We start from the raw sequence: 23,697 nt of genomic DNA, 5'->3' as shown, positions 1-23,697 counted from the left end.
AAAGCTTTGTAAACTGTATCCATGAGGTGGGACAGGCAGGTGACAGAGAAGGAGGACCGCTAATCACGGCTGGTTGAGAAAGCACAGTTCACATTTGGCTCCTTCATTCACACAAAGGATTATGGGTAAGGCCCTATCCTCACTTCTGGGGACACCACAGTGAACATGACAGATGAGCAAGTCTTTCCAGGGGCACCCACATTCTAGAGGAAGCCATGTCCCTCAACACACAAACAAGCAGTGTGAGAGGTACCCACAGCACTCCAGGAAACAGAAACAAAGGAGCCGGGGAGATGTCAGTCAGTACAAGGGCTGACCACAAGCCTGAGGGCTTAAGTTCAATCCTCAGCACCGACGTCAGACGTCAAATAGCCACTGTAGCGCTGTGTACCTGTCGCCATGGCGCTGTGCACGTGTAGCCCCAGTCCTGGGGAGGCAGGCAGAGCTCTGGGGCTGGCTGACCAGCCAGAGTAGCCAAGTTGGTAAGTTCCAGGTTCAGTGAGAAATCTTGTCCCAAAATATAAGGCAAAGAATGACTAGAGAACATACCCAGCATCAACACACACACACACACACACACACACACACACACACCAAAAGAAAGAAAAAAGTCAAACCAAGTGTGGGGATGGCTGAAGGAAGTGTGACCTGGGACACTCGGTCCTAGACCCCACTGCTCTGTGTGATGAACACTAGCTCCACCTGAATGACTCGTGGCTCAAACATTTCCTTATAACACTTGGAGAAGACGGTATTTCACAGATAGGCCTTCGTCTTATAATAATTTTACCTATATTTATTTCCTTCTGCTAGAAGATCCAATCCACTGTTTAGAATGCTCAAGTCTTTTGACAGGTTCCTAAACGAGGCCAGGCCATTGCACCAATGATCATAAACAAATGCCCCTTGGAGACAACCACTCTCTTCCAAGTGGCTCACAGAAGAGCGAGCATTCAGTGTTGAGATGGACTGCGTCTTGTGATAGAGTTAGTTGACTTGATTTGCTCATTATTTACTCAGTCCCAAGCTTCCCTAAGGTCCTATCCAGAAGATATAGAAGCAGCAGGGGGTCGGTCTCCTGAGCTGACAGGTGGGAACTCCAGACGCAGTCCCTGCCCAGAGGCACAGGAGGATGCCAGGGTCCACTTTAAAGGAAGAAATGATGACAGAAGACAGACACTTGACACAGCTGACGGACAGCAGAATACGGATGCCTCAAAAGAGGAGCAAATAAAGATAAGAGAACAGAGGCAGGACGAAGGTCAGCCTGGGCTGTATATTAATAACAAGGTCTAGGATAGCCTGGGCTACATAGTGAGACCCTGCCTCAAAAACGAACGGGTCTGAGGAGGTAGCTCAGTAAGTGCTCGCCATACAATAATGAGAACCTGAGACTGATCCAGAACCCATGTTAAAAAAAAAAAAGCCAGGGACAGCGCTACACACACGTCCATAATCCCAGCAGGTGGGGAGGTGGGAACACATTTTCTGGTCTTCCTGTATTCTGATTTGCGTAAGCCCCAAGCCTAAGGTTCCATATGCATGTCTATCATGTGCATGCACCTTCAAACACACAAACACACACAATAATACACATAAACACATCCACATATAAACACTGAGGTAGGGGTGTGGGTTCAGCACTGTGAGTAGGGCGTGGCTGGAAGACACTGTCACAGCCTTGATTCTGGAGCAGGGCTTGCATCTGTAGGGGAAGTTAGTGGGCTGAGAAAAGTCTAGCTGAGCCAACGGGCTCGGTAGGGGTAGTAGATGTCTCTTCTGCCAGATGGAGCAGTGCATACATGTAAACACCTGCACATCTGTCCTTTCTCCCAGTCCCAGGGAAGAAGCCATGGCTGTCACCATCAAGGAGGCTCTGCCTATTCAATGGAGCTCTGGCCGTAGAGGTGGCTGGGGCTATCACTCTGGGCCCTCTCATTCGGATGGCTGTTGTGATTGTGAATTTGGTCGGTGCTGGGGAGGACTGTCGGTCAACGCTTGGGGACATTTAAACCCTCTCTGTTCCTTCCAGTTTCACCTCTGCGCCACCTTTTTTCAAGAAAACCCTGTTCCGTCTTCTCCCTTTGGGGCAATGATCACAGTTAAATCTGCAAAGCAGGTCATCAAACCAAACAGCAAGCACTTCCGGACCACAGTAGGCAGCAAGGTACAGGGGAGCAGGGTGGGAGCTGGTCGCCGGTAGGGCCGGGCTCTGGGGAGCCAGACACCTGTGGGACCCACAGTCCAGGCCTGGCTGCAGACGACAGGCTTCTTCCAGCCCTTCTGTTACACTCCCAACTCCAGTTCAACATATCCCAGCCCCCTCCCCATCTGTGCGTAGTCATACAGTTTCTTAGTCCTCTGCTGCAGGGGAGCTTGTCAGGGTGTAGGGGTGTGGTGGGGGGAGGGGTACACAGGTACTCACAGAAGCCAGGAAAGGGTTTTGGATCCCCTGGAGCTAGAGTTACAAAGGCATCTGTGAACCACCTAATGTGGGTGCTGCTAACAAAACTCGGATCTTCCTGTAGAGCCCTGCCCTAAAATTACCTCTTCCTACTGATCAGTTTTATTTGCCTTGATCTAAGCATCAAATCATAGCAGAGCGACCTCTGACCTCTGGTCCTGCTTCCTAGTTCCGCAGCTCCCTGTACTTGCTCATGGAAACTCTCAATGCCACCACACCCCACTACGTCAGGTGCATCAAGCCCAATGACGGGAAGCTGCCCTTTGAGTAAGTATTCCTGTCGAGGATGCCCTGCCAAGGCTCCATCCTACCATGACCAGTGGTAGCTCAAGGGAGAAAGAATTCATTTGAGCTAAGGCTTCCGGAGGGGGACGCTGGAGGGGGACGAAGGCCTGGCAGCAGGCAGCCAGGGCAAGAAGCTGAGACCTCACGTCTCCCTTCACACGCAGGAAGCAGAGAAAGTGAATTGGAGATGGGCCAAGGCTATAAACTCTCAAAGCCTGCCTCCACCCCTGTGCTTCTTCCTGCAAGGCTCCAGCTTGGAGAGATCCCATGACCTTCCCAAACAGGCTACACCCTGATTTGAGCCTGGGGGAGGCTTCTCGCATTCAAATGACCAGGATTTTGGAGTTTGCTGAGATTCTTCATGAACCTTACACTGTTTCTGAGTTCTTTGATGATTGAAACTGTGTTGCCTTTAATGTGTTAGCGGAACTTCGCTGGTTAAACCACCTCAACTCCAGGGCTAAGCAAAGGAGCTGAGTTTGAAATGATCGTCTCCAAGCCAGTTAGACACCCGGGACCCAATCCCCTCTGCCTGTACAGGGGGCATGTGTGCACAGGAAGGAGGGGGGCTGAGGGTCAGAAGCACCCTGTTATGTAGCATGAGACATCAGATGTTCTCAGGGGCCCTGGGGTAAAAGCCCCTAGCCAAGAATGTAAATCGTGATGTCCTTTTTAGCCCACTGGCTGTCATTGGAGGTATTAAGTGTGTCTGTGGGATACCAACAGTGTTAGACCTGTGCCCTCAGCCTCTGTAAGGTGTTTGGTCAATGGCATTCCTCCATTAGATGGGCGCTGGAATGTAACTACCTGTGCATCTCTTTTTACCTGGAAGTTCAATCCAGGTGTCTCCCCCACAAGGTGGCCTTTTCCCCTTCACCTCCCTCAGTCAGAGCTCGTTCCCACACCCACCTGCACCCCCAGCTTCTAGACTGTTTCACGGAGAGGCTGTTCCAGAACATTCTGTAGATGTTCCTGCAGATCTGCGGTGTGCCTGGCACTCTGTGTGTGTATTGAGGGTGAAGGCACAACAGGGTTGGATCCTGCTGTCCAGGACCCTCAAGTCCAAGCCTCCCTGCTGCTGCACATGTTCTGGGACATTCAGTAGCTATGAGGCCTGACTGAACACACTGTAAAACTGCTTCAAGGTTTGACTCCAAACGAATTGTCCAGCAGCTGCGAGCCTGTGGCGTTTTAGAAACCATCCGCATCAGTGCCCAGAGCTACCCTTCCAGGTAGGTTGTTGTGAGCGAGAACACAGTGAAGCAGTGAAGTCTCCAAAGGGGACAATGTCATTGGTAGAAAGTTTACTGGTGTGTGTGTGTGTGTGTGTGTGTGTGTGTGTGTGTGTGTGTGTAGAACAGGACTGGGTGGGGTGGGGGGAAGCCTTGTCAGTTTTATGGGGGCAGGTAGAGGAAAGATACAGGGGAGATGGGAGATGGGGTGTGGGTCTAGCCTGGGGGCTAGGGTGTGGACTTTGACCTGTTGTGGACTTTTTGGGTTAAACAGGAACTGGATGCCCTTTGCCAGAGGTGGTTGGCTGTCAGGACAGATTAGGAAAGCAAAGGCTTTTTCCTGACAAACAGAAACTTGCTTCACAAGATTTCTGAGGAAGGCTGTTTAGGTTTTTGTTGACTCAATAGTAGTCCTTCTGTTTATCCAATCATAGTCCAGCCTGCTGCCATCTAAATGGCATCCTAAGGCACTGCCATTTTGGGGGCGGGGGGTTCACTTTGGACCTAACCGTTGTCCTCATTCAAGTGTTTGCTGAGAACGGAGGGTACTGTGGCAATAGTTTTTAAACATGCTTTGCATTTTGTTTTTTTTTTTTGTTTTTTTTTTTTGTTTTTTTTTTTGGTTTTTCGAGACAGGGTTTCTCTGTGTAGCTTTGCGCCTTTTCCTGGAGCTCACTTGGTAGCCCAGGCTGGCCTCGAACTCACAGAGATCCGCCTGGTTCTGCCTCCCGAGTGCTGGGATTAAAGGCGTGCGCCACCAACGCCCGGCCATGCTTTGCATTTTGTAAGATGCGTTATCCTAGAGGGAGGCCGGGGGAGAAATACCCACCTTTCATCACTGTGACAAAATACCAAGGTTGTTCTGGCTCATGGTTTCGAAGGTTTTGGCCCATGGCCATTTGGCTTTGTTGTTTCCGGGCACAGCCTCATGCCAAGGGGCACATGTGGACCACAGTGGCTCACTTCACTGTAGGCAGGAGGCAGATAGAGGGACAAGACAAGGTCGGGGACAAAGCCAGGCCCACAGTGAACTACATCCTCCAAATTAGCCCCATGTCCTTTGTGGTTCCCGACCCCTTCAAGACTCCATCCGTGGGTTAATCCATGAATTAGGCCAGAACTCTCAGCATCCAATCCCTTTCAAGAACCTCACCTCCGAACACTGCAGTGAGGACCTAGCCTTCCACATCTAAGCCTTTAGGAAACATGTAATGTCTGAACTATGACAGAGGTGCTGTGGGTATCTCAGAAGCATCCCAGGCCCCCGTCTCAGGTGCTGGTGATGGTCCCAGCTGCCTTGTCAGGACAGGACAGGAGCTGATCGAGGACAGGGGGACAGAGGGTTGGTTGAATCGGTTCCCATAGAAGGTGCACATGCTGGGTGCTTCCGGCACTGACACAGGGGGAGGACACCAGAGCAGACTCTACCACCTCCCCCATTGTGGGGGGGGGGACACAGGCGACTGCATGGAGAGCCTCCTCCCTGACACACTCCCCCAGGTCTCTCTGACGTTGCAGGTGGACATACCTCGAGTTCTACAGCCGCTATGGCATCCTCATGACCCAGCAGGAGCTGTCCCTCAGTGATAAGAAGGAGGTGTGCAAGGCGGCTTTGCACAGATTCATCCAGGTTGGTCTCGCCTGCTGGGGTCTCGGACTTTTTCCAGCAGGTGCCTCTCAAACGTGTCCCTTCACATGCTAGTGAGTCAGCAGCGGCCATGCTCACTCAACAGCAGGCATCTCTGGATTCCACTGCCATCTCCCTCACCCCCTGCCTCATTCTCCCTAGTTCCAATACCATCCTCCATGGACCTGGGTCATAAGACATGGCCAGATGAGGTGGTAACCAAGCCTAGTGGTCACGTCACTCAGCACGGATTGAGGTTATTGCTGAGGGGATGAGTTAGGGTGGAAAGAGATGGCAAGCTATGACGGCCAGGAAATGGGATAGGGATGTTAAGATGGCCATGGAAATGGGACAGGGACATTAAGATGGCAAGCTATGACGGCCAGGAAATGGGATAGGTACATTAAGATAGCAAGTCATGATGGCCAGGAAATGGGACAGGGACATTAAGATGGCAAGCATGATGGCCAGGAAATGGGATAGAGATGTGAACCCAAAACCAAGACAGAAAACAATATGCACCTTGAAGTAGAAGTTTCTAGATTGTGATTCTGGGTTTTCTGTCTTGTGCCTAGGTAATAGCAATGGTGTAAAAATCTTTCGACTCTCTCAGGGTCAAAAAGGCCCTATTTCTAAGTTATCTCTTTCTTCTCCTCCAGGATTCTAACCAGTACCAATTTGGTAGAACCAAGATTTTCTTCAGAGCAGGACAGGTGGCTTATTTAGAGAAACTCCGCTTAGATAAACTGAGGCAGGGTTGTATTGTGATTCAAAAGCATGTGCGGGGCTGGCTGCAGAGAAGGAAGTTCCTCCGAGAGAGACAAGCTGCCCTGACAATCCAGCAGTACTTCCGGGGTCAGCAAACAGTGAGGTAAGTGAATAGTCATACTGATCATGTCCCGGGTCAACGGAGGGGTATGCTGGATCCATGGAGAGCAGCTAGATCATGGGTCTTTCTAGCTGATAGACCCAGAAGGAGGGGCAGCTAAGGACAAGATCTTTCTCTTGCTCCTTGGACACAGGTGGGGGGGGGTCCCCACCAATGAACATGAGCCTGGATATGAAAAGGGCCTGTCCTGTGTGCCAGATCTTCCCAGGCGGGACGACTGTTCTTTTTCATATCATCTAATATAGAGCTTATTTCATAATTGTTTTACTTATATTTCTTGGCCATTCACAAATCCACCTCCTCCATGGGCTTATACGTTCTGAAGGGGAGAGCCTGTGTTCACCTCCAGACCTTTAGGCTGATGTTAAACTTTCCTGTACCGAACCAGATAATAACTCTTGGAGGCTTCAACAGTTCGTGATCTTTGATGCAACTTCTGCTGCTGTAGCCTGAATGCAGACACATTCATCTGTTTTCTTTTGTTGTAAGGGAGGGCCTGAGGCTTGACACTTTATAAAGAAAAGGTTTCTTCAGCTTACAGTTTGGGAGTATGAATTGTTTTGGCCTCTGATAATGGCCTCCGTTGCTGTGATACAGTTTCCACAGAAGAAGCAGCCAGAAACAGCCGTGTGGAAAAGGGGCCAGGTTCATGGGACTCCCTCTCTGTATGTAAGCTCACTCGCATTAAGTGTGGTGCTGTGTCCCTGGAATCCCGGCACTCAGGAGGCGGAGTCAGGAGAACGCTGAGGGTCTGAGGCCAAGTGAGGCGACATGATGAGTACTAGACCAGTCAAGAGTTCATGGCAATGCCCTGTCTCCAAATAAATAAGTAAACAAGGGCTCAAGAGATGGGACTCGCTGCAAAGTATAGCAGCTAAGTTTGTGTCCAAGCACCACATGGTAACAGCTGGGCTTGTCCACACATGGATCCATGAAGACAGAATTGCTGGGACTCGCCGGCCACCAACCCGGCTCCAGGTTCAACAAGTAGACCTTGTCTACAGCAGAAAGTGAGCATGAATGTGACATTCTCCTCTGGCTTCCTGTGCACGTGGGCACGTACCTGTGCACGTGGGCACATACCTGTGCACGTGCATCACACTCACACATACACACAAAAATAAAGTAAATTTTAAAATAAAAAAATAATAAGGATAAAGACCTCCCCTTAGCTCTGACTCATATTTAGCCATTCAGAGGCCACGTCTTCAGTGACCCACCTTCCACCAGGCTACCCCTTATATCACAGCTAGGGCCAGGTGTCCAGCATATGAACTCTGCAGGGACTCACAGAAGAAGGCCAGCTCCTGCTACATCAGCTGCTGTCGGTAGTGTGTGTAGAGCAGTCACAAGTGTGTTCAACCGGGGCTGGATGGTCTCCGCAGAGTTGACCCTTAGATCATAGTCTGCCAGCTCCAGATCTGCAGCTTCCAACCCATCTCTCCACAAATTTATTGAATGAGAAAATGGGGTTCCAGGGCACGGTCATCCTCACAGTCTGGACGGACGTGTACTGTGCACCGGTGTACGGGTGTGCCTGTGGATTAGCTGGCTCATGTGGGAGATCTCACTGGCTGCTCCATGCCAGAGTGACCCACACTGAGATCAGGTTATGCCCAGACAGGCCCGAAGTTGCATCTGGATGAACCACTCAATGGTAGAGAAGTAATTACCTGAGGACTCCCCTCACTGAAAGATGCTGCCCACACTTTGGGTTCACGGTGAAGGCTGAGGCTCTGGCCACCCACTCACAATGCCATCTCTTCACCCAAGGAAGGCCATCACTGCCACCGCTTTGAAGGAGGCCTGGGCAGCCATCATCCTCCAGAAGCATTGCCGAGGGTACCTGGTCCGCAACCTGTACCAGCTGATCCGTGTGGCCACCATCACCATCCAGGCCCACACCAGGGGCTTCCTGGCCAGGAGGCAGTACCGGAAGGTATGGAGTGGACTCAGGCTGCTGTGCCTTCCTCAGTGCAGGGGTTCTGGTGAGAGAGGCACCCTCACTGCCCTGAGGGTTGCCTGAGGCGTTGCTTCAGAAGTCTGGGATGAAGGGCTCCGTGGGTCAATGGTGGGAGACTCCTGTTCTGCACTGTGGGAATGCTCCTGGGCTGGCTCTCCTGGTGATGAAGGACCCGGAGAGAGAGAGGAACAAGAGGTCTGGCTGACATTTCACGAAGCTCCGTCTCCAGTTGCTGCAGGAGCACAAGGCCGTGATCCTTCAGAAGTACGCGAGGGCATGGCTGGCCCGGCGTAGATTCCAGAACATCCGCAGATTTGTGCTCAACATTCAGCTGACTTACAGGGTCCAGCGTTTGCAGAAGAAGCTGGAGGACCAGGTAGGGGTGTGTGTGTGTGCGTGTCCGTGTGTGTGTGTGTGTGTGTGTTTGTGTGTGTGTTTATGCGTGTTCGTATGTGTAAATGTACGCGTGTGTGTTTACGTGTGTTCATTGTGTAAATGTACATGTGAGTGTGCATGCTTGATCACTCTCTGCCTTATTCTTTTTGAAGCAAGGACTCTCAGTCAAACCCAGAGCCCACCCATATGGCTCGTGGCGTCTACTAGACAATTTCCTTTGGGAATCCCCTGTTTGTACCATCCAAGGCTGGAATTACAAGCAGGCCACCGTGACTATCTGGCATTTTGTGGGTCCTGGGAACCCAAACTCTAGCACTCTGGCTCCAGAGGCAAGCATTTTAATCCTGGAGCCACCTCCCCAGCCCTCTGCCACCTGCCTTTATCTGCCTTCTGTGAGTCCGTCCTGACCCATTGAGTGCGCCAGCTGTGTTGCCCAGGGCCCACCCCGTGGCCTCCAGAGATCCCCAGTTCCCTCTTTAGAAGTCCTTTTTTCAAATAGTCATCTCCCAGGCCCATGGAGGAGGGTCCAGCATATGACTTTTGAGGCAAATACAATTCAGCCTCTAGTATTAGAGTTGTTGCAGAGTCCCAGGTAGCGGATGGGACCCACGTGACGAGAGTCACCGGCTCAGAGAGATTCCACCTCACTCAGCTCCGTGGGAAGATGCTAATAAACGCCACTGTGGTCAGTGTGACTGTGGTCCGCGTGGCAGCACGAGGCATGAAGGCAGCAGCTGCTTCGCTCTGAGCAAACCTCTGAGTCTTTCTCTAGAGCAGAGAGAACCACGGACTGGTGGAGAAGCTGACCAGCCTGGCCGCGCTGCGGGCTGGCGACCTGGAGAAGGTTCAGAAGCTGGAAGCCGAGCTGGAAAGGGCAGCCACCCACCGACTCAGCTACGAAGAGAAGGGCAGGAGATACAGGGACACGGTGGAGGAGGTCAGAAGTGTACACCCGGGGGGGGGGGCGGCACACGGGGGAGTCCACACGGGGGGAAGTCCACACGGGGGGAGTCCACACGGGGGAATCCACACGGTGGGGGGGTCCACATAGAGGAGTCCACATGGGGGAGTCCACATGAGGGAGTCCACACGGGGAGAGTCCACACGGGGGGAAGTCCACACGGGGGAGTCCACACGGGGGAGTCCACACGGGGGAGTCCACGTCCCTGCCTCTGCAGGGGAGGCAAATGTTGCTCGTGCTGAATAAAGCAGGACTTCACAGCCCCGACAAAGGGAGCCCGGAGACCCGGACTCTGGGGAGAATCATGTGCTCAGGGACAGGATCAGCTGCTCTCTCTGTCCACCTTTCCAAGCAGACACGAGGCCCGAAGAACACGGCTGGCGGCTTCCTCTCTTCCCTCTGTCCCTTGTCCACCCGCACGGGCCCTGGAGGCCACCCGTCCCTGACCTGTGCTGCAGAAGTTGGGGAAGATTTTATCTCTGTGGTCTAGCGAGGAATCTCGACATCCTAGATTCATATCTTGGCTTTGCTGCTGGCTAGTGTGCAGCTTGGCCAGGTCACTGACCCTTAGCTGAATGTTAGCTTCCTCATATTTAAAATAGAGATGATAAAAGGGGGCCAGAAAAAGATTTATAGTGACGTTTTCACGGGACATCATTTAGCCCGTGCCCAGCATGGGCCCCACACAGGCACGAGCAGGTGCGTTCTAGCATATTCTGAGTCCCTTTCATGACTGTCTGTTCTCCCGTGCGTTCCAAAGGCGTCCCACATTTGGTAGCCATGAGCACCCAGAGGGCTCCCTTTTGCCCTCCCTGTGACCTAGTGCTCGGGGGTGCCCACACTGCTGCCGCCGCCGCCACCCTTGCCGGCTCTGCCGGTCATGGCCATCACCATCAAGGTGCCCACACTTGCAGCCCTGCAGGCCTCTCTCATCAAGAGAAACCGCAATAGCAGATTCCGCCCTGCCCCCTCCCTTCTGAGTCACAGCAGTCTGAAAATGTGAATCCCATGTGTGCTGTGCACTAAGCCGTTGTCGCCACAGTTAATTAATAAACTGCCCCGAGTATCCAGAGCTCAGGAGAGGCCTGAGACAGTCCTTGGACTTGGGCTCTTCTCCCGGGTGTCAGCTGTCAGTCGTGGCTGGGGAGGTAGGTGGGCCTGGTGTCTGCTGTGAAGTCCCCTCGGGCCCCTGGTTCTGTCACCAGTGCAGGCTCTTCACTCCGGACATAGACGGAGCAAGCACATGTGACTGAAGAGCCTTGTGCAGGGCTCGTCACAAGGGCCTGTGGCAGGGATTTACCAAGGTCTCCTCATGTCCCTTCCTTTTGCTAGAGGTTGTCAAAGCTGCAGAAACACAATGCAGAGCTGGAGTTGCAGAAAGAGCAGGCAGAGCTGACGCTGCAGGAGAAGACCGAGGAGCTGAAAGGTAGCCGCCGGCACTGGGTGTCACTCAGCGTTGTGGGTGTGGCGGGGCCTCCGTGTGTCCTTGGTGCATCACACATGAAGGGGATGAGTGCATTTAAAAGGTGCTTGCTTCACCCTGTCTGCACCTCACAGCCAGCAGCCCTGAGGTTTTACCCAGGGAAGAGCATGTGAACGTGTGGTGCCTGGTATGCGTGTGTGTACTGTGTTGTATTTGTGTGTGTGAGTGGTGAGAGTGTGAGCGTGTAAGAGTGTATTTGTAAGAGTGTGTGAGTATATGAGAATTTGTGTATGAGTGTGAGTGTATACACAGGGTATGAATGGATGTGAGTATATCAGTGTGCAGAAGAGTATGAATGCAATAGTGAGTGTGCACATGTTTGTGAGAGAGCGCATGTACAAGAGTTTATGGGTGTTCGTGAGTGTAAGTGTGTGTGGGTATGTATGTGTTTAAGAGCTTGCAGTTGTGTATGAGTGTGAGGATGCGTGTACATAAAAGTATGAACATGTGTAAGAGTAGATAAATGTAAGTGTGGGGACACAAGTGTGGTAAGGGTGTGAGTGTGTATAAGTGTGAGTGTGTAGTTTGAGGTGTATAAGTGTGTGTGTTTAAGAGTATTCATAAATATATGGAGTGTATAAGAGTGTGAGTGGATGAGTGTGTGTGTAAGAGAGTGAATATGAAGGAATATTCATGAGCCTTCATGAGTGTGTATGTGGAGATGTGTGTATGAGTGTGCTTAAGAGTGTCTGTGAACATCTGAGTGTATGTACGTGTGTTAAGAGCCTTGTGAGTGGCCTGCGGGACCTTGCACATGTTCTACCCAGCAAGTGGACTAAAGGGCACCAGGCCTAGGGTACAGGGCAGAGTGGAGGAGCAGCCCAAGATGGAGAGGAAGTCAGTCAGTGCCTCCAGGTTAGGACAGGATTGTGGGGTTCCAGCAAGAAGGCACACCCTGACTGTGGCCCAGCCTTGGGGCCCACTGAGGCAGTGAGGAGCAGAGAGGTCAAGGAGTAGCTGGAGCCTGAGCAGGGAGGGGCTCACCTCCTTGCATACTTTTTGTTGCACTGCCCTTGAGTAGTTGTTGGGGGGGGGGGGTCCTAACTTCTTTACGTGAAGGTTGCCACAAGAATAATTAAGTTCTAAGAAGTGTAGCTGGAGAATTGCCTATTTGGTGGTGCCAGTGACACCTTTGGGTGGGGAATTTCAATAGAGCTGCTATTTTGAAGCCCCCTCACCTACGTATCTGGTTTACGAAGGGCAGACGCCCTCACTCTGAGTCTGAGCTGAACCAACCCTCCACGGTGATTCTGAAGCATGAGACAATGAAGACATTCATTGTCTTGGCAGATTTGTTTCAAAGAGTGTTCTCTGTCCACAGAAAAAATGGACAAGCTCACCAGGCAGCTGTTCGATGACGTGCAAAAAGAGGAACAGCAGAGACTGTAAGAGACCCTTGCCTCAATGCCGCCACCCACTCAGCTGTCCTTCCCTTCCCTTTCTCCTTTTCTCTCCCTCCCTTCTCTCCTCTCCCTTCCTTCTTTCCTTCCTTTCTTTCTGACATGGTCTCAGTTATCACTGGCTGGCCTTGAGCCTCCTCCATTAGCCAAGGATGTCCTTGAACCTCCGACCCTCCTGCCCCTCTCTCAGCAGTGCTGGGATTACAGCTGTGCCCCACCACTGCTGGCCACCCCTTCCAACGGGGCTGCATCCCCATCCGCTCTCTGCTGTTTTCTGTTTGGCTTCTCAGCTTGCAGCTAGCATAATCCAGATCCAGGCGGGCAGGGTGTGGATATTTTTAAAAAGTGGGGATTTTAGTCTTGAGGGCTTCAGTTCTACAGAGTACAGCCTCAAATGATGCCCATGCTCTGGAGTTCTCCATACTCCTCCTGCTGATGGACCCTCACTGGTCCCCATGGCCTTGGGTTGGACCAGCCTCCTTCCTATCTCAATTATAAACCATCTGTTAATTCCCTGAGATTCCAGTCGGTCTCCTCTTCTCTGAAGGAGTCAGTGGTTTATAGATCTAAGTGAGGGGCATGATGGAATGATGGGGAGATGTGGGATATTCTTGTCATGTTCCTAGGGAGACAAGATCTCAGGGCAGCCTGGGATGACGAGGTTCCACTTCCCCATACAGTTAGCGGAATAATCACGGTCTAGGTAAGGAGGTGGGTAAGGAGCCTTCCAAAGACCGAGGAGCCAGCTGCACAGGTCACCCTGAGCTCCTCAGAAGTGAGCAAAATGGTGTCCGTCTTAGTCCTCCTTGCAGGTCCATTTGGCCGCTGGTCCCCTGCCTGTGTATGCTTGGCCTGTCACAGTCCTCAGAGGCACAAACTACTGACAGACCCAGGCTGCAAGGTTTTCTTGTTTGTCTGTTTTCTGGCCTCTCGAAAATACTGTAGTGGATTTGGGGTTTTTTTGGGGGGTGGGCAGGACTTTACAAAGTTTAAAGGTTTATTAATATCTACAAAAGGAGATGAGACTAAAATTGTTGTGGAGCATGGCTCTTCCTCAGAGCCTCTTCCTTGGTGCTATCAAAGCAAATTGATCAAGGTTCTGGGTCGGCATCCCAGCAGTGTGAGGCTCTGGGTGTGAGGCCCTGACACACCTGTCTCCTCCTTTGGCGTGGAGGTGTCTCCTCTCAATATTTCCAGAATATTATATATTTTATTCAAAGACTATATAAGCAAGTCTAAGCTAGTTTTTCTTTTCTTCTTTTGCTGTCTAGATTTCTTGAAAAGAGTTTTGAGCTGAAAACGCAAGCCTATGAGAAACAGATAGAGTCTCTGAGAGAAGAAATTAAAGCCCTCAAGGACGAGAAGACGCAGCTCCATCATCAACTGGAGGAGGGACGGGTCACCACTGACAGCCTGAAGGGGGAGGTGGCCCGCCTGAGCAAGCAGGCAAAGGTGGGGTGTGCTGGCTTTAGGTCCTCTGGTGATGCCCTGGATCTGCACAGAGATAGCCGAAAGGCCTCAGATTTGGGGTTCAAGAGGGACCCCAGGTGGGCTGTCCTTTTGGCAAGATATTTATAGTATCATAGACAGCATGGTGGGGGTGTTCTGAAGAGAGCTCAGATGAGGCATGGTGTGTGTTTTTGGGGGGTACCCTTCTTACAGATTCGGGCAGCTTGAGGAGATTCCGTGCTGTGTAGATGAGGAGCCAGTATTATATGCTTGTAGTCAGGTTATCTCAGATTCCTGGGTGGCAGGGGCGGTGGCAATGGTCCAGCCCTTCAGCTAAGTAAGGTGTGTCCATCATCCAGGAGGTGCCCCTGCAGCCTCTGCTCGCTTAGGGTGCTTGGGAACATCCTTGGGGAAGTCAGAGTCAGAGTCATGGTCACAGGTGTGTGTGTGTGTGTGTGTGTGTGTGTGTGTGTGTGCGCGCGCGCGCGCGCGCGCGCGCGCGCGTGCGCGTGCCCTCTCTTCTACAGCAGCTGAGAGGGTGAAAAGGGCTGATGCAGGTTGAGTGTGGCCCTAGCAGCTCCCAGCTCAGTCTTACAGCATCTCTGTGTTCCCAAGACATCAGACAACCGGAACAGCCACACAGACCGAAGGCACACCGTACCCGAGGGTTCTGTTCCCCCATGTCCCAGCCTCTGGGCTGTCTGAAACTGTATTTCATGTTTGAAAAGCCAGTTTCTGACTTTCAGGTTGTAGTTATACAGTTATTTGAATAGGCTGACTAAAAGAATACTTCCAATTTAAATTATAAACTCAGGTGAACCCTTATTATTTATCATGTTATAAACTTATGAATACCTGTACTAATGTGAAATTGTTAGGATCTTCCACTTATCAGAACATTCACAGGAGTCATGGCCCAGGCCTGGGGATAGCCCAGTCAGTAGAGTTCAGGTGTAATGTTTCACTCCTGTAATCCCAGCCCTGGGGAGACAGGCAGGAGAAGCACGAGATGCTCAAGCTATCCTCAACTGCAGAGGGAGCTAGAGGCCAGACTAGACTGTATGAGGCCCTGTCTCAAGAAATCTGTTCCAGAGTGGTAATAAGTACAGTTAATAGTAGAGTATTACACACTTTAAAATTGCTAAGAAAATAACTTTCAATATTCTCAACTTCAAAATGTTTGAGAGAGAGATATGCTGGTTATCTTGACTTAATTTCCCACATATACATTTGTAAATCACAACCTCACTTTGTTACCCATATAACATATATATGCATATATGGTTATACCTTGTCAATCTATAATAAAAGTTAAAAAATGAAGTTTACAAGCTGAGAAAGAAAAATCACTTAGAAGAATATTTTAATAACTTACCAAACATTAAAATACTGGTGCTGTCTATATTTTCATAAAATACATAAACATTCATAGAAATTTAATAAAAAGTTCTTGAGAGAAATAAGATTTAAAAACAACAATAAGCCACGTGTGAGCTGTGTACAGACAATGACTCCTTACTAGAAATCATAACCAAATGTCTCCCTGTTGTCTTGAGGATTTGTTTATTTTGAAATAAGTTCTCCATATGTCACCCTGGCTGGCCCTGAACTCAGGATCCTCTTGCCTCAGCCTCCCAAGTGCTAATGGTAGTGCCCGTCTGATCGTTTAGTACAGAGTATTGTTTCAGAATGCAGATCTCTGGTGTGTGCAGAGGACAGGAAGAGCACACCTGTTCTTTACAGGGAATAATCATAGAGCCACGCCCAGCTGCATCTGTTCTCAAATGCAGAGAATTTCACTCTAAAGTCAGAAAGATGTCAAGCTTCTACTAAACATGTAAAACACATGTTAGAAGCTCTGCGATGTCCTGTGTGACTGTGGGGCAGGCATGTGTGCTCTGTAAGAGCTTCTTCCATCAGAACTGTCCGTCTACGTTCCTCTGGGTTTCCATCTTTTTATAGAAGTATCTTGTTCTAGCCAGTAGTCTACTGGTCTCCTGTTGTTTAAATGTGGGGAACTTGGGGAGACTGGATCACATGATCATAATCCTTTAACTTGTCTATTCTGGGAAGTCAATTCCGTGACTGCTGGGTTTCAATACCAACTGGATAATCTTATGGGCATTGGTGTTTTTGCCTGGGGGCATCAGATCCCCTGGAACCAGAGTTACGACAGTTGTGTGCTGCCATGTGGTGCTGGAAATTAAACTCAGGTCTTCTGGAAGAGCAACCTGTGCTCTTAACCTCTGAGCCATCTCTCCAGGCTGATTGCAAATTGGAGGAATTGTGAGCCTGCACTTAGCGTGAGATGCCAGTAGATGTCACTCACTTCTTCTAATGCACTGAGAGGTCCGGCTTACAAAGATCTTAACCATCATCATCAAGCTCTCTGTGTTACAGGCAGTCTGAAGATTGCCAGTAAATGCAAACATTACCTTAAAATATGTAGAGAATCACAGAGAGCGGAGGCTTTAGATTGGACAGTCTTGGCTTCCCATGTCCTTGGCACATGACCCCCAAAGGTGTCATTTGGCCTTAGTGTAGATACATTTTCTAGTCAATAAGGGCTCGGCTTCTCCTCACCTCAAGGCCTGTTAGGACAGTTAGGTTGTCTAGGTTGAGCTCTCAATGTTTGATCCCCTTCCTCTGTGGAGTCAGGAGCTGCAGCCTGTCAATACTCAGGAGTACTAGAGTATTCTAAGAGAGCTTTTCACCTCTGCTATCCCTGAGAATGTTTCTGTCTACAACCCCCCCCCCCCCACACACACACACACAAACCCATAGTCTTCCTTGAGCTAAGCTTGCAGTGTGAACAGCAGCAGGTGCAGCCTTTTGACCAGCAGAGATGCTTGGAGGAAACTGTCCCCAAGTGGCCCTCCCAGGGTGCTGAGCGCGGGGCCCCCCCCCCCGCCCCCTGCCGTTGCTTCTCCTCTCAGCCTAGCTGAAGACAAAAGCTTCCTAGGAAGGCGGCACCCTTGCCTCCACACCCCCACACCTCTACCCCTCCCCACCACCCCCTGTCTCTTCAGGCTCACTGTCCACTGAAAGACAATCTTGGTACCTATTCACCTCAGCTTGCCCCCAGCCCTTCTCATGGCAAACCCGTAATTGTTTTCTCCCTTGACAGTAGGGAAGCTGATTTCTGCAACCTGGTAGAGCTGGGGAACAGTCGCATTCGGAGCAGTTGAGCTGCTTCAGGGCAAGCTGTGAGGCTGTGAAAGCTGGCTAAGATTCCAGCCGGGAAACTGCACAGAGGCTGGCCGCTGGGCTCCATATGTCCCGGGACAAGGAGGTGCCCTTGTCTGATGAAAAGTGTAACGGCTGTTTTCTCTGCCCTTGGTTTGTTCCTGCCTCTGGTTTAGACCATCTCTGAGTTTGAGAAGGAGATAGAGCTGCTGCAGGCGCAGAAGATAGACGTGGAAAAACACGTGCAGTCACAGAAACGAGAGATGAGAGGTACTGGGGCATGGGCTGGCTAGTGGGCAGGCGAGAGGTACTGGGACATGGGCTGGCTAGTGGGCAGGGGAGAGGTATAGAGGGTAGTCTAGTGGGTTGGTAGCCAGCTGTTTGGTTATTCAGCAGCAGACTATAAGAAACCACTCTGGAGAGGCCATGGGGAAGAAAGTCATGGTCAAATTCGATTTATGCGCTCTCCCTTTCCTTCCAGAACGGATGTCAGAGGTCACCAAACAGCTTCTGGAGAGCTATGACATTGAAGATGTCAGAAGCAGGTAATCAGTTTTACATTATCAGACATTTACAAACATAAACAGGTTGTAGAAGCTGGGCAGTGGTGGCGCACACCTTTAATCCCAGCACTTGGGAGGCAGAGGCAGGCGGATCTCTGTGAGTTCGAGGCCAGCCTGGTCTACAGAGTGATATTCAGAACAGACTCCAAAGCTACTCAGAAACCCTGTCTCGGAAGAAAACAAAACAAAACAAACAAACAAAAAACAGGTTGGAGAGGTGGTCTTAGCAAAGTGTTAGCATGTGAGTTTGACCCATACAACCTATGCTTTTTAAAAGAAAGAAAGGAAGAAAGAAAGAAAGAAAGAAAGAAAGAAAGAAAGAAAGAAAGAAAGAAAGAAAGAAAGAAAGAGAAAGGAAGGAAGGAAAGAAAGAAAGAAAGAAAGAAAGAAAGAAAGAAAGAAAGAAAGAAAGAAAGAAAGAAAGAGAAAAGCTAAGCAAGGTGTTACATGCTTGTGATGTCCCAACCACTGGGACAGTAGAAACAGACGGATCCCTGGGCTTACTGACCAGCTAGTCTAGTCTAATCAATGAGCTCCAGGCCAGTGAAAAAGCCTGCCTCGACAAAAAAATGGTATTAGAAGTTGGAGGGACAGATGGTTCAGTGGTTAAGAGCGTTTGCTGCTCCTGCAGAGGACCAGGGATCAGCAGTTCCCAGTACCCATGTCAAATGACTCACAACCACCTGTAACTCCAGCTCCATGGGAGAATATGACGCCCTCTTCTGGTCTCCACCAGCACACATGCACACACACACACACACACACACACACACACACACACACACACATCTTTTAAAAAGCAAGGTGAAGCCGGGCGGTGGTGGCACACGCCTTTAATCCCAGCACTTGGGAGGCAGAGGCAGGTGGATCTCTGTGAGTTCGAGGCCAGCCTGGACTACCAAGTGAGTTCCAGGAGAGGCGCAAAGCTACATAGAGAAACCCTGTCTCGAAAAACCAAAAAAAAAAAAAAGCAAGGTGAATAGTTCTGTAGGAATGACACACACAGACCATGTAATGAATGCATGAGCAAGGTTGGACATGTGTGCCTTCTTTGTTTTATTTTCCAGGCTCTCTGTGGAAGATCTGGAACACTTAAATGAGGACGGAGAACTTTGGTTTGCCTATGAAGGACTAAAGAAAGCAACTCGGTTAGATGTTCCCTTTGGGCTCTGTTTGTTATTGTTGTTGTTTTCCAGAGACTATACAATGTTGGGAAGGTCATCTTACCTAGATTTGACATGTGAATGAAATGCTTATGGTAAAATTATCTGGTAACCCCTAGAAAGACTTTTCTAAGAATTCAGCCATTTGCCTGGTGAGAAGACCTAATGATCAAACCTGTAGTCTGTTTGCTAAAAGCTGGTTACAGGGCTGGGCATGTAGCTCAGTTAGGAGAGTGCTTGCCTGGCATGCATAAAACTCTGGTTTCCATCCCTTGTACTGAATAAATGGGGTGTAACAGAGCTCACCTGTAACCCCAGCACTTGGAAATCAAAATGGGGAAATGCAAGGTCGTTGTAAACTACCAAAGAAGTTGGGGGCTAGCCTGGGCTAGAGACCCTACCTCAAAAAGCAAAGAACATCTGTACTGCAGAGATGGCTCAGCAGTTAAGAACATTGACTGCTCTTGGAAAGGACCCAGGTCCGTTAGATTTCCAGCACCCACACGGCAGCTCACAACCATCTATAACTCCAGCTCCAGGAGATCGGATGCCCTCTTCTGTCCTCCACAGGCAGTGCACACACATGGTATACATGCATACATACATGCAGGCAAACACACACAAAATAAAAATGCATGAAAATGTTTAAAGGGAAAACAAAACCTTGTTATATAAGCAGCTGATTGAACTGAGGACGCTTCTGCATTTCTTTAAATTAATGAACTTTGTTGTCTTACAGAAGCTTTAGGTCCATGGCAAACTGAGTTGAAAATAGATTTCTCACCAGGCATGATGGCACATACCTTTAATCCCAGCATTAGGGAGGCAGAGGCGGTTGGATCTCTTTGAGTTCAAAGCCAGCATGGTCTAGATATGGAGTTCTAGGACAACCAGAGCTACAGAGAGAGAGAGAGAGAGAGAGAGAGAGAGAGAGAGAATGAATATGAGAATATGAGAATGAACACTTTAATCCCAGCACTCGGGAGATAGAGTCAAGTGGATCTCTGTGAGTTTGAGGCCAGCCTGGGCTACCAAGTGAGTTCCAGGAAAGGTGCAAAGCTACACAGGGAAACCCTGTCTCGAAAAAAACCAAAAAAAAAAAAAAAAAGAGTTCTTATACATACCTCAATATCATGTGCAGCCTCCCCACTGGCTCATATGACCTAGCAGGGCCCTCCCCCCACAAAAGGCTCACATTAAGGATTCATCTTGTACACTCAGTAAATCCTCACAAGTGTACAGGACACATCATTCCAACTGCATCATGCAGAGCAGAGGTTTTAAACTATTAACTAAAAGCACAGCTGAATTACTGAAATGAAATGTCTTTGTCATTCACTGCGTGTTACCCACACGCACTGTTTTATAACAGTGGGCAGGGTCCTCTGGTTACAGTTCCCGATTCCCTCCCTCCTCTCTGGGAAGGCACTGTCAGCTTTAGTCCTGAGGGTGAAGCGCTGACCCTTCTTTCTCAGCCGTGGCACGATGGCCCCTCTGCGCTCAGCCCAGCAACACGGAGACCATGGGCTCATTCCTCTCCCCTTCCTCCAACAGCGTTCTGGAGAGTCATTTCCAGTCTCAGAAGGACTGCTATGAAAAAGAGATTGAAGGCCTGAACTTCAAGGTCGTGCATCTGAGCCAGGAAATCAACCACCTGCAGAAGCTGTTCAGAGAGGAGACGGGCATCAATGAAAGCATCCGTCACGAAGTCACCAGGCTGACATCAGAGAACATGGTAGGCCTGGCCATGGTGTGTAGCCACTGTCCATTGTCCCAGATGTTATTCTCTGGTGGAGCAAAAATCAGTTCTTTGCAGCCAAACAATTGGTTTCAACTAGTTCTCTAGTGGTAAATAACTAAGTTAGAAGATAAATCTATACAATGTCCCCAGGCTGGAGAACACTCAGATTAGACTTACTATGTGTTTGATTTCCACATAATGGGTTCAAATTCTGTGAATATTCATAGATTTAATTCTAACCCCAAATCCCTGCAAAGAAACCCAAAACAGACCAAGGCAAAAGTGTGGCTCTTGAGAAGGGTTTATGTTATGTCAGTCCATCTGTTCATCCCCTATATCTCCCCTGGATCTTCTCCTTATTGTGTTTATCTTGTCCTTTCATCTCATTTGCACCTGCTGAATGCTTTCAGGATCTATAGACACACACACACACACACACAGAGAGAGAGAGAGAGAGAGAGAGAGAGAGAGAGAGAGAGAGAGAGAGAGAGAGAGAGAGAGATACACACACAATGTTTTCAAGATACACAGATACACACACACAGAGACACACAATGCTTTCAAGATACATATCGGGTGCTTTTAAGATACACACAGAGCTGAGCGGTGGTGGCACACGCCTTTAATCCCAGCACTAGGGAGGCAGAACCAGGCGGATCTCTGTGAGTTTGAGGCCAGCCTGGTCTACAGAGCGAGATCCAGGACAGGATCCAAAACTATGCAAAGAAACCCTGTCTCAAAAAAACAAACAAACAAAAGATACACACAGACAAACATGCATATATATACACAAAACACTTTCAAGATCTACACACACACACACACACACACACACACACACACACTTCCTTATCCTTATCCTTCGGTCACAATCTCACTTCTTTGTGAGCTGATGGGTCTTCTCAAAGCTCATTAACCATCCTTCTCCCACACATCCTTCATTTTTCTCTGCAGCCACCCCATTCTGTCATGTGCCCCTCAGCATGTGTGGTGATGCCGGCTGCTCCCCTGCTTCCGGGATTCCAGGGGATCACTACCTCACTAGCCACTGATTCTTTGCTTCTTCCCTCCTTCTCTGGCTAGACTATAACTTGGGACTCTCAGGCCAGCATCCCCAGGGAGGATACAGGAGCAGTTAAGGGGCTTCATAGGCTTGTGTGTCCCTAGGATAAACTTTAATGAGGAACCCACAGTGAGATCCGCTCCGAGGTATTCTTTGCTTGGGCTTCGGAGGCCTGGGTGTCTGTATAAACTTAGAGAACAGAAACACAACAAAGGAGAAGGGATATGGAGAGCCCTGGATGGTTCCCACTACAGAATGTCCTGAGATAGTATGTCCTGTTCCAGGTGAGAAGGCATTGCTAGGCATGGGTGCAGTTCGGCACAGGGCAACCTTCCCTTCCCACAGTGCACCTCTTTCCTTCCCAGGATAGCCATGTGAGAACTGTTCTCTCTGAGCATGCTGGGATTTTTGGAGACCACTGTGTCGGTCTTTAGATGAAGGGGGAGGGGACATAATGTCAATAAATCCCAGTGCCTCCGCTGGCCTTTTTACACAACTGTGTATTCTACAAACGGAACAGGGAGACAGGTGAGTGTTTGTTTGGGAGAGTGTAAAGTCCAGACCCAAGCATTGGTTATTCTAATAATTATTACTCTTCTCTGAAGATGATCCCAGACTTCAAGCAGCAGATTTCAGAGCTGGAGAGGCAGAAGCAGGATCTTGAATCCCGCCTGAAGGAGCAGACGGAGAAGATGGAAGGTAATGGAATCATCCTGTCCTACTCTTAGACTCCAGCATCTAGGAAATGCATGGGAAGCCACGGCTTTGGGGGTGTTAAGCTGTGGTCCGGGGCCAGGCAGGTAACACAGAGGTCAGAGGATCTCTGTGTGGAGGACAAGAATGGGTACAGTATTAAAGGGGCAGCTTCCTTTAAGTTCCGTGGGTGTCTGGCACAGTGGGAATGTAGCCCCTGGTCCTGCTATTACTATTTTTAACGAGAATCCAGAAACCTGGATGTTCAAATAAAATGTCATTCTTAAATAACACTTTACAAAAAAACAAACAAACAAACAAAAACCCTAAGCCTTGCTCAGACCAAGCAAAACCTAATCTCTGACTGGATGTGGATTAGGACCTTAGAGCTGGGAAAATAATGGCAGCCAGCCCCAGAGTAGAGCTCAGTGGCACGGCTGACCACCGACAGCACTGACAGGTTTTCTCATGATAGGAAAACTGGAAGAGCCGTTTGGTCACCCAAACCAAGCCCGAGAAGAGGAAGGAACGCAGGCCAAGTGAGTGTTCTGGTGGGGACTGGCCAGGAGCTCGCCCGTCTGTGCAGACACCAGCACTAAGGTGGTCACACCGACGCCCAGAGCCCCTTGTCCCTTCCTCAGGGCGGTGGCGGCTCCAGGAAAAGAGAGGCTGAGGGACAAGATCCCAGAACTGCAGGAGGCCAGTGAGTTCCTGAAGAAGCAACCAGAAGCTGAAGGGGAAGTCAGGTGTATCCTCCACCAAGAGGCGTCATCCGGGCTGTCTTTGGAAAACAGGGTGAGGAGTATGGATGATTGACTCCTGGGTGGCGACGTTGCTGAGCAGGGAAGTGTGCCGCCTCACAGGCTTTCCTCAGAGCATCTGGGTCCTTATCTCAAAGACCGGTGGTTATAAAACTCAGAGTAGAGTGCTCACCATCTGCACAACCGCACAGTCCGGACCTGGTGGGGAACGCCTGTGATCCCAGCACTCGGGGGTGGAGGCAGGAGAAGCAGAAGAAGTTAAAGGTCATCCTTGAAGGGAGTTTGAGAACATCCTGCTGTGTGTGAGACCCAGTCATAAAGAGAAGGGGAAAAAAATAACAGTAGTCACTTTCAGAAGAACCGGAACACTCCATGGGA

The 23,697-nt window shown here is 49.8% G+C and overlaps 1 protein-coding gene across 1 annotated transcript in view; it reads left to right on the top strand.

Moving 5' to 3' along the window:
* Positions 1 to 23,697, top strand: part of Myo5c (myosin VC) — a 76,268-nt gene that overhangs the window by 36,062 nt on the left and 16,509 nt on the right. Inside the window, exons 15-32 of the mRNA XM_028865137.2 lie at positions 2,033 to 2,167; positions 2,634 to 2,731; positions 3,895 to 3,981; positions 5,500 to 5,611; positions 6,268 to 6,479; positions 8,271 to 8,436; positions 8,690 to 8,836; positions 9,629 to 9,793; positions 11,150 to 11,243; positions 12,622 to 12,685; positions 13,972 to 14,152; positions 17,512 to 17,605; positions 17,817 to 17,880; positions 18,966 to 19,046; positions 20,616 to 20,796; positions 22,471 to 22,564; positions 23,034 to 23,097; positions 23,200 to 23,353. Coding sequence (XP_028720970.1) covers positions 2,033 to 2,167; positions 2,634 to 2,731; positions 3,895 to 3,981; positions 5,500 to 5,611; positions 6,268 to 6,479; positions 8,271 to 8,436; positions 8,690 to 8,836; positions 9,629 to 9,793; positions 11,150 to 11,243; positions 12,622 to 12,685; positions 13,972 to 14,152; positions 17,512 to 17,605; positions 17,817 to 17,880; positions 18,966 to 19,046; positions 20,616 to 20,796; positions 22,471 to 22,564; positions 23,034 to 23,097; positions 23,200 to 23,353 — 2,193 coding nt within the window. The remainder of the gene's footprint in view (positions 1 to 2,032; positions 2,168 to 2,633; positions 2,732 to 3,894; positions 3,982 to 5,499; positions 5,612 to 6,267; positions 6,480 to 8,270; positions 8,437 to 8,689; positions 8,837 to 9,628; positions 9,794 to 11,149; positions 11,244 to 12,621; positions 12,686 to 13,971; positions 14,153 to 17,511; positions 17,606 to 17,816; positions 17,881 to 18,965; positions 19,047 to 20,615; positions 20,797 to 22,470; positions 22,565 to 23,033; positions 23,098 to 23,199; positions 23,354 to 23,697) is intronic.

Source organism: Peromyscus leucopus, chromosome 14 (assembly GCF_004664715.2).
Source record: "Peromyscus leucopus breed LL Stock chromosome 14, UCI_PerLeu_2.1, whole genome shotgun sequence".
NCBI lineage: Eukaryota > Metazoa > Chordata > Mammalia > Rodentia > Cricetidae > Peromyscus > Peromyscus leucopus.
The sequence above is the reverse complement of the archived record's forward strand: the minus strand, read 5'-3'. Positions and strand labels throughout refer to the sequence as shown.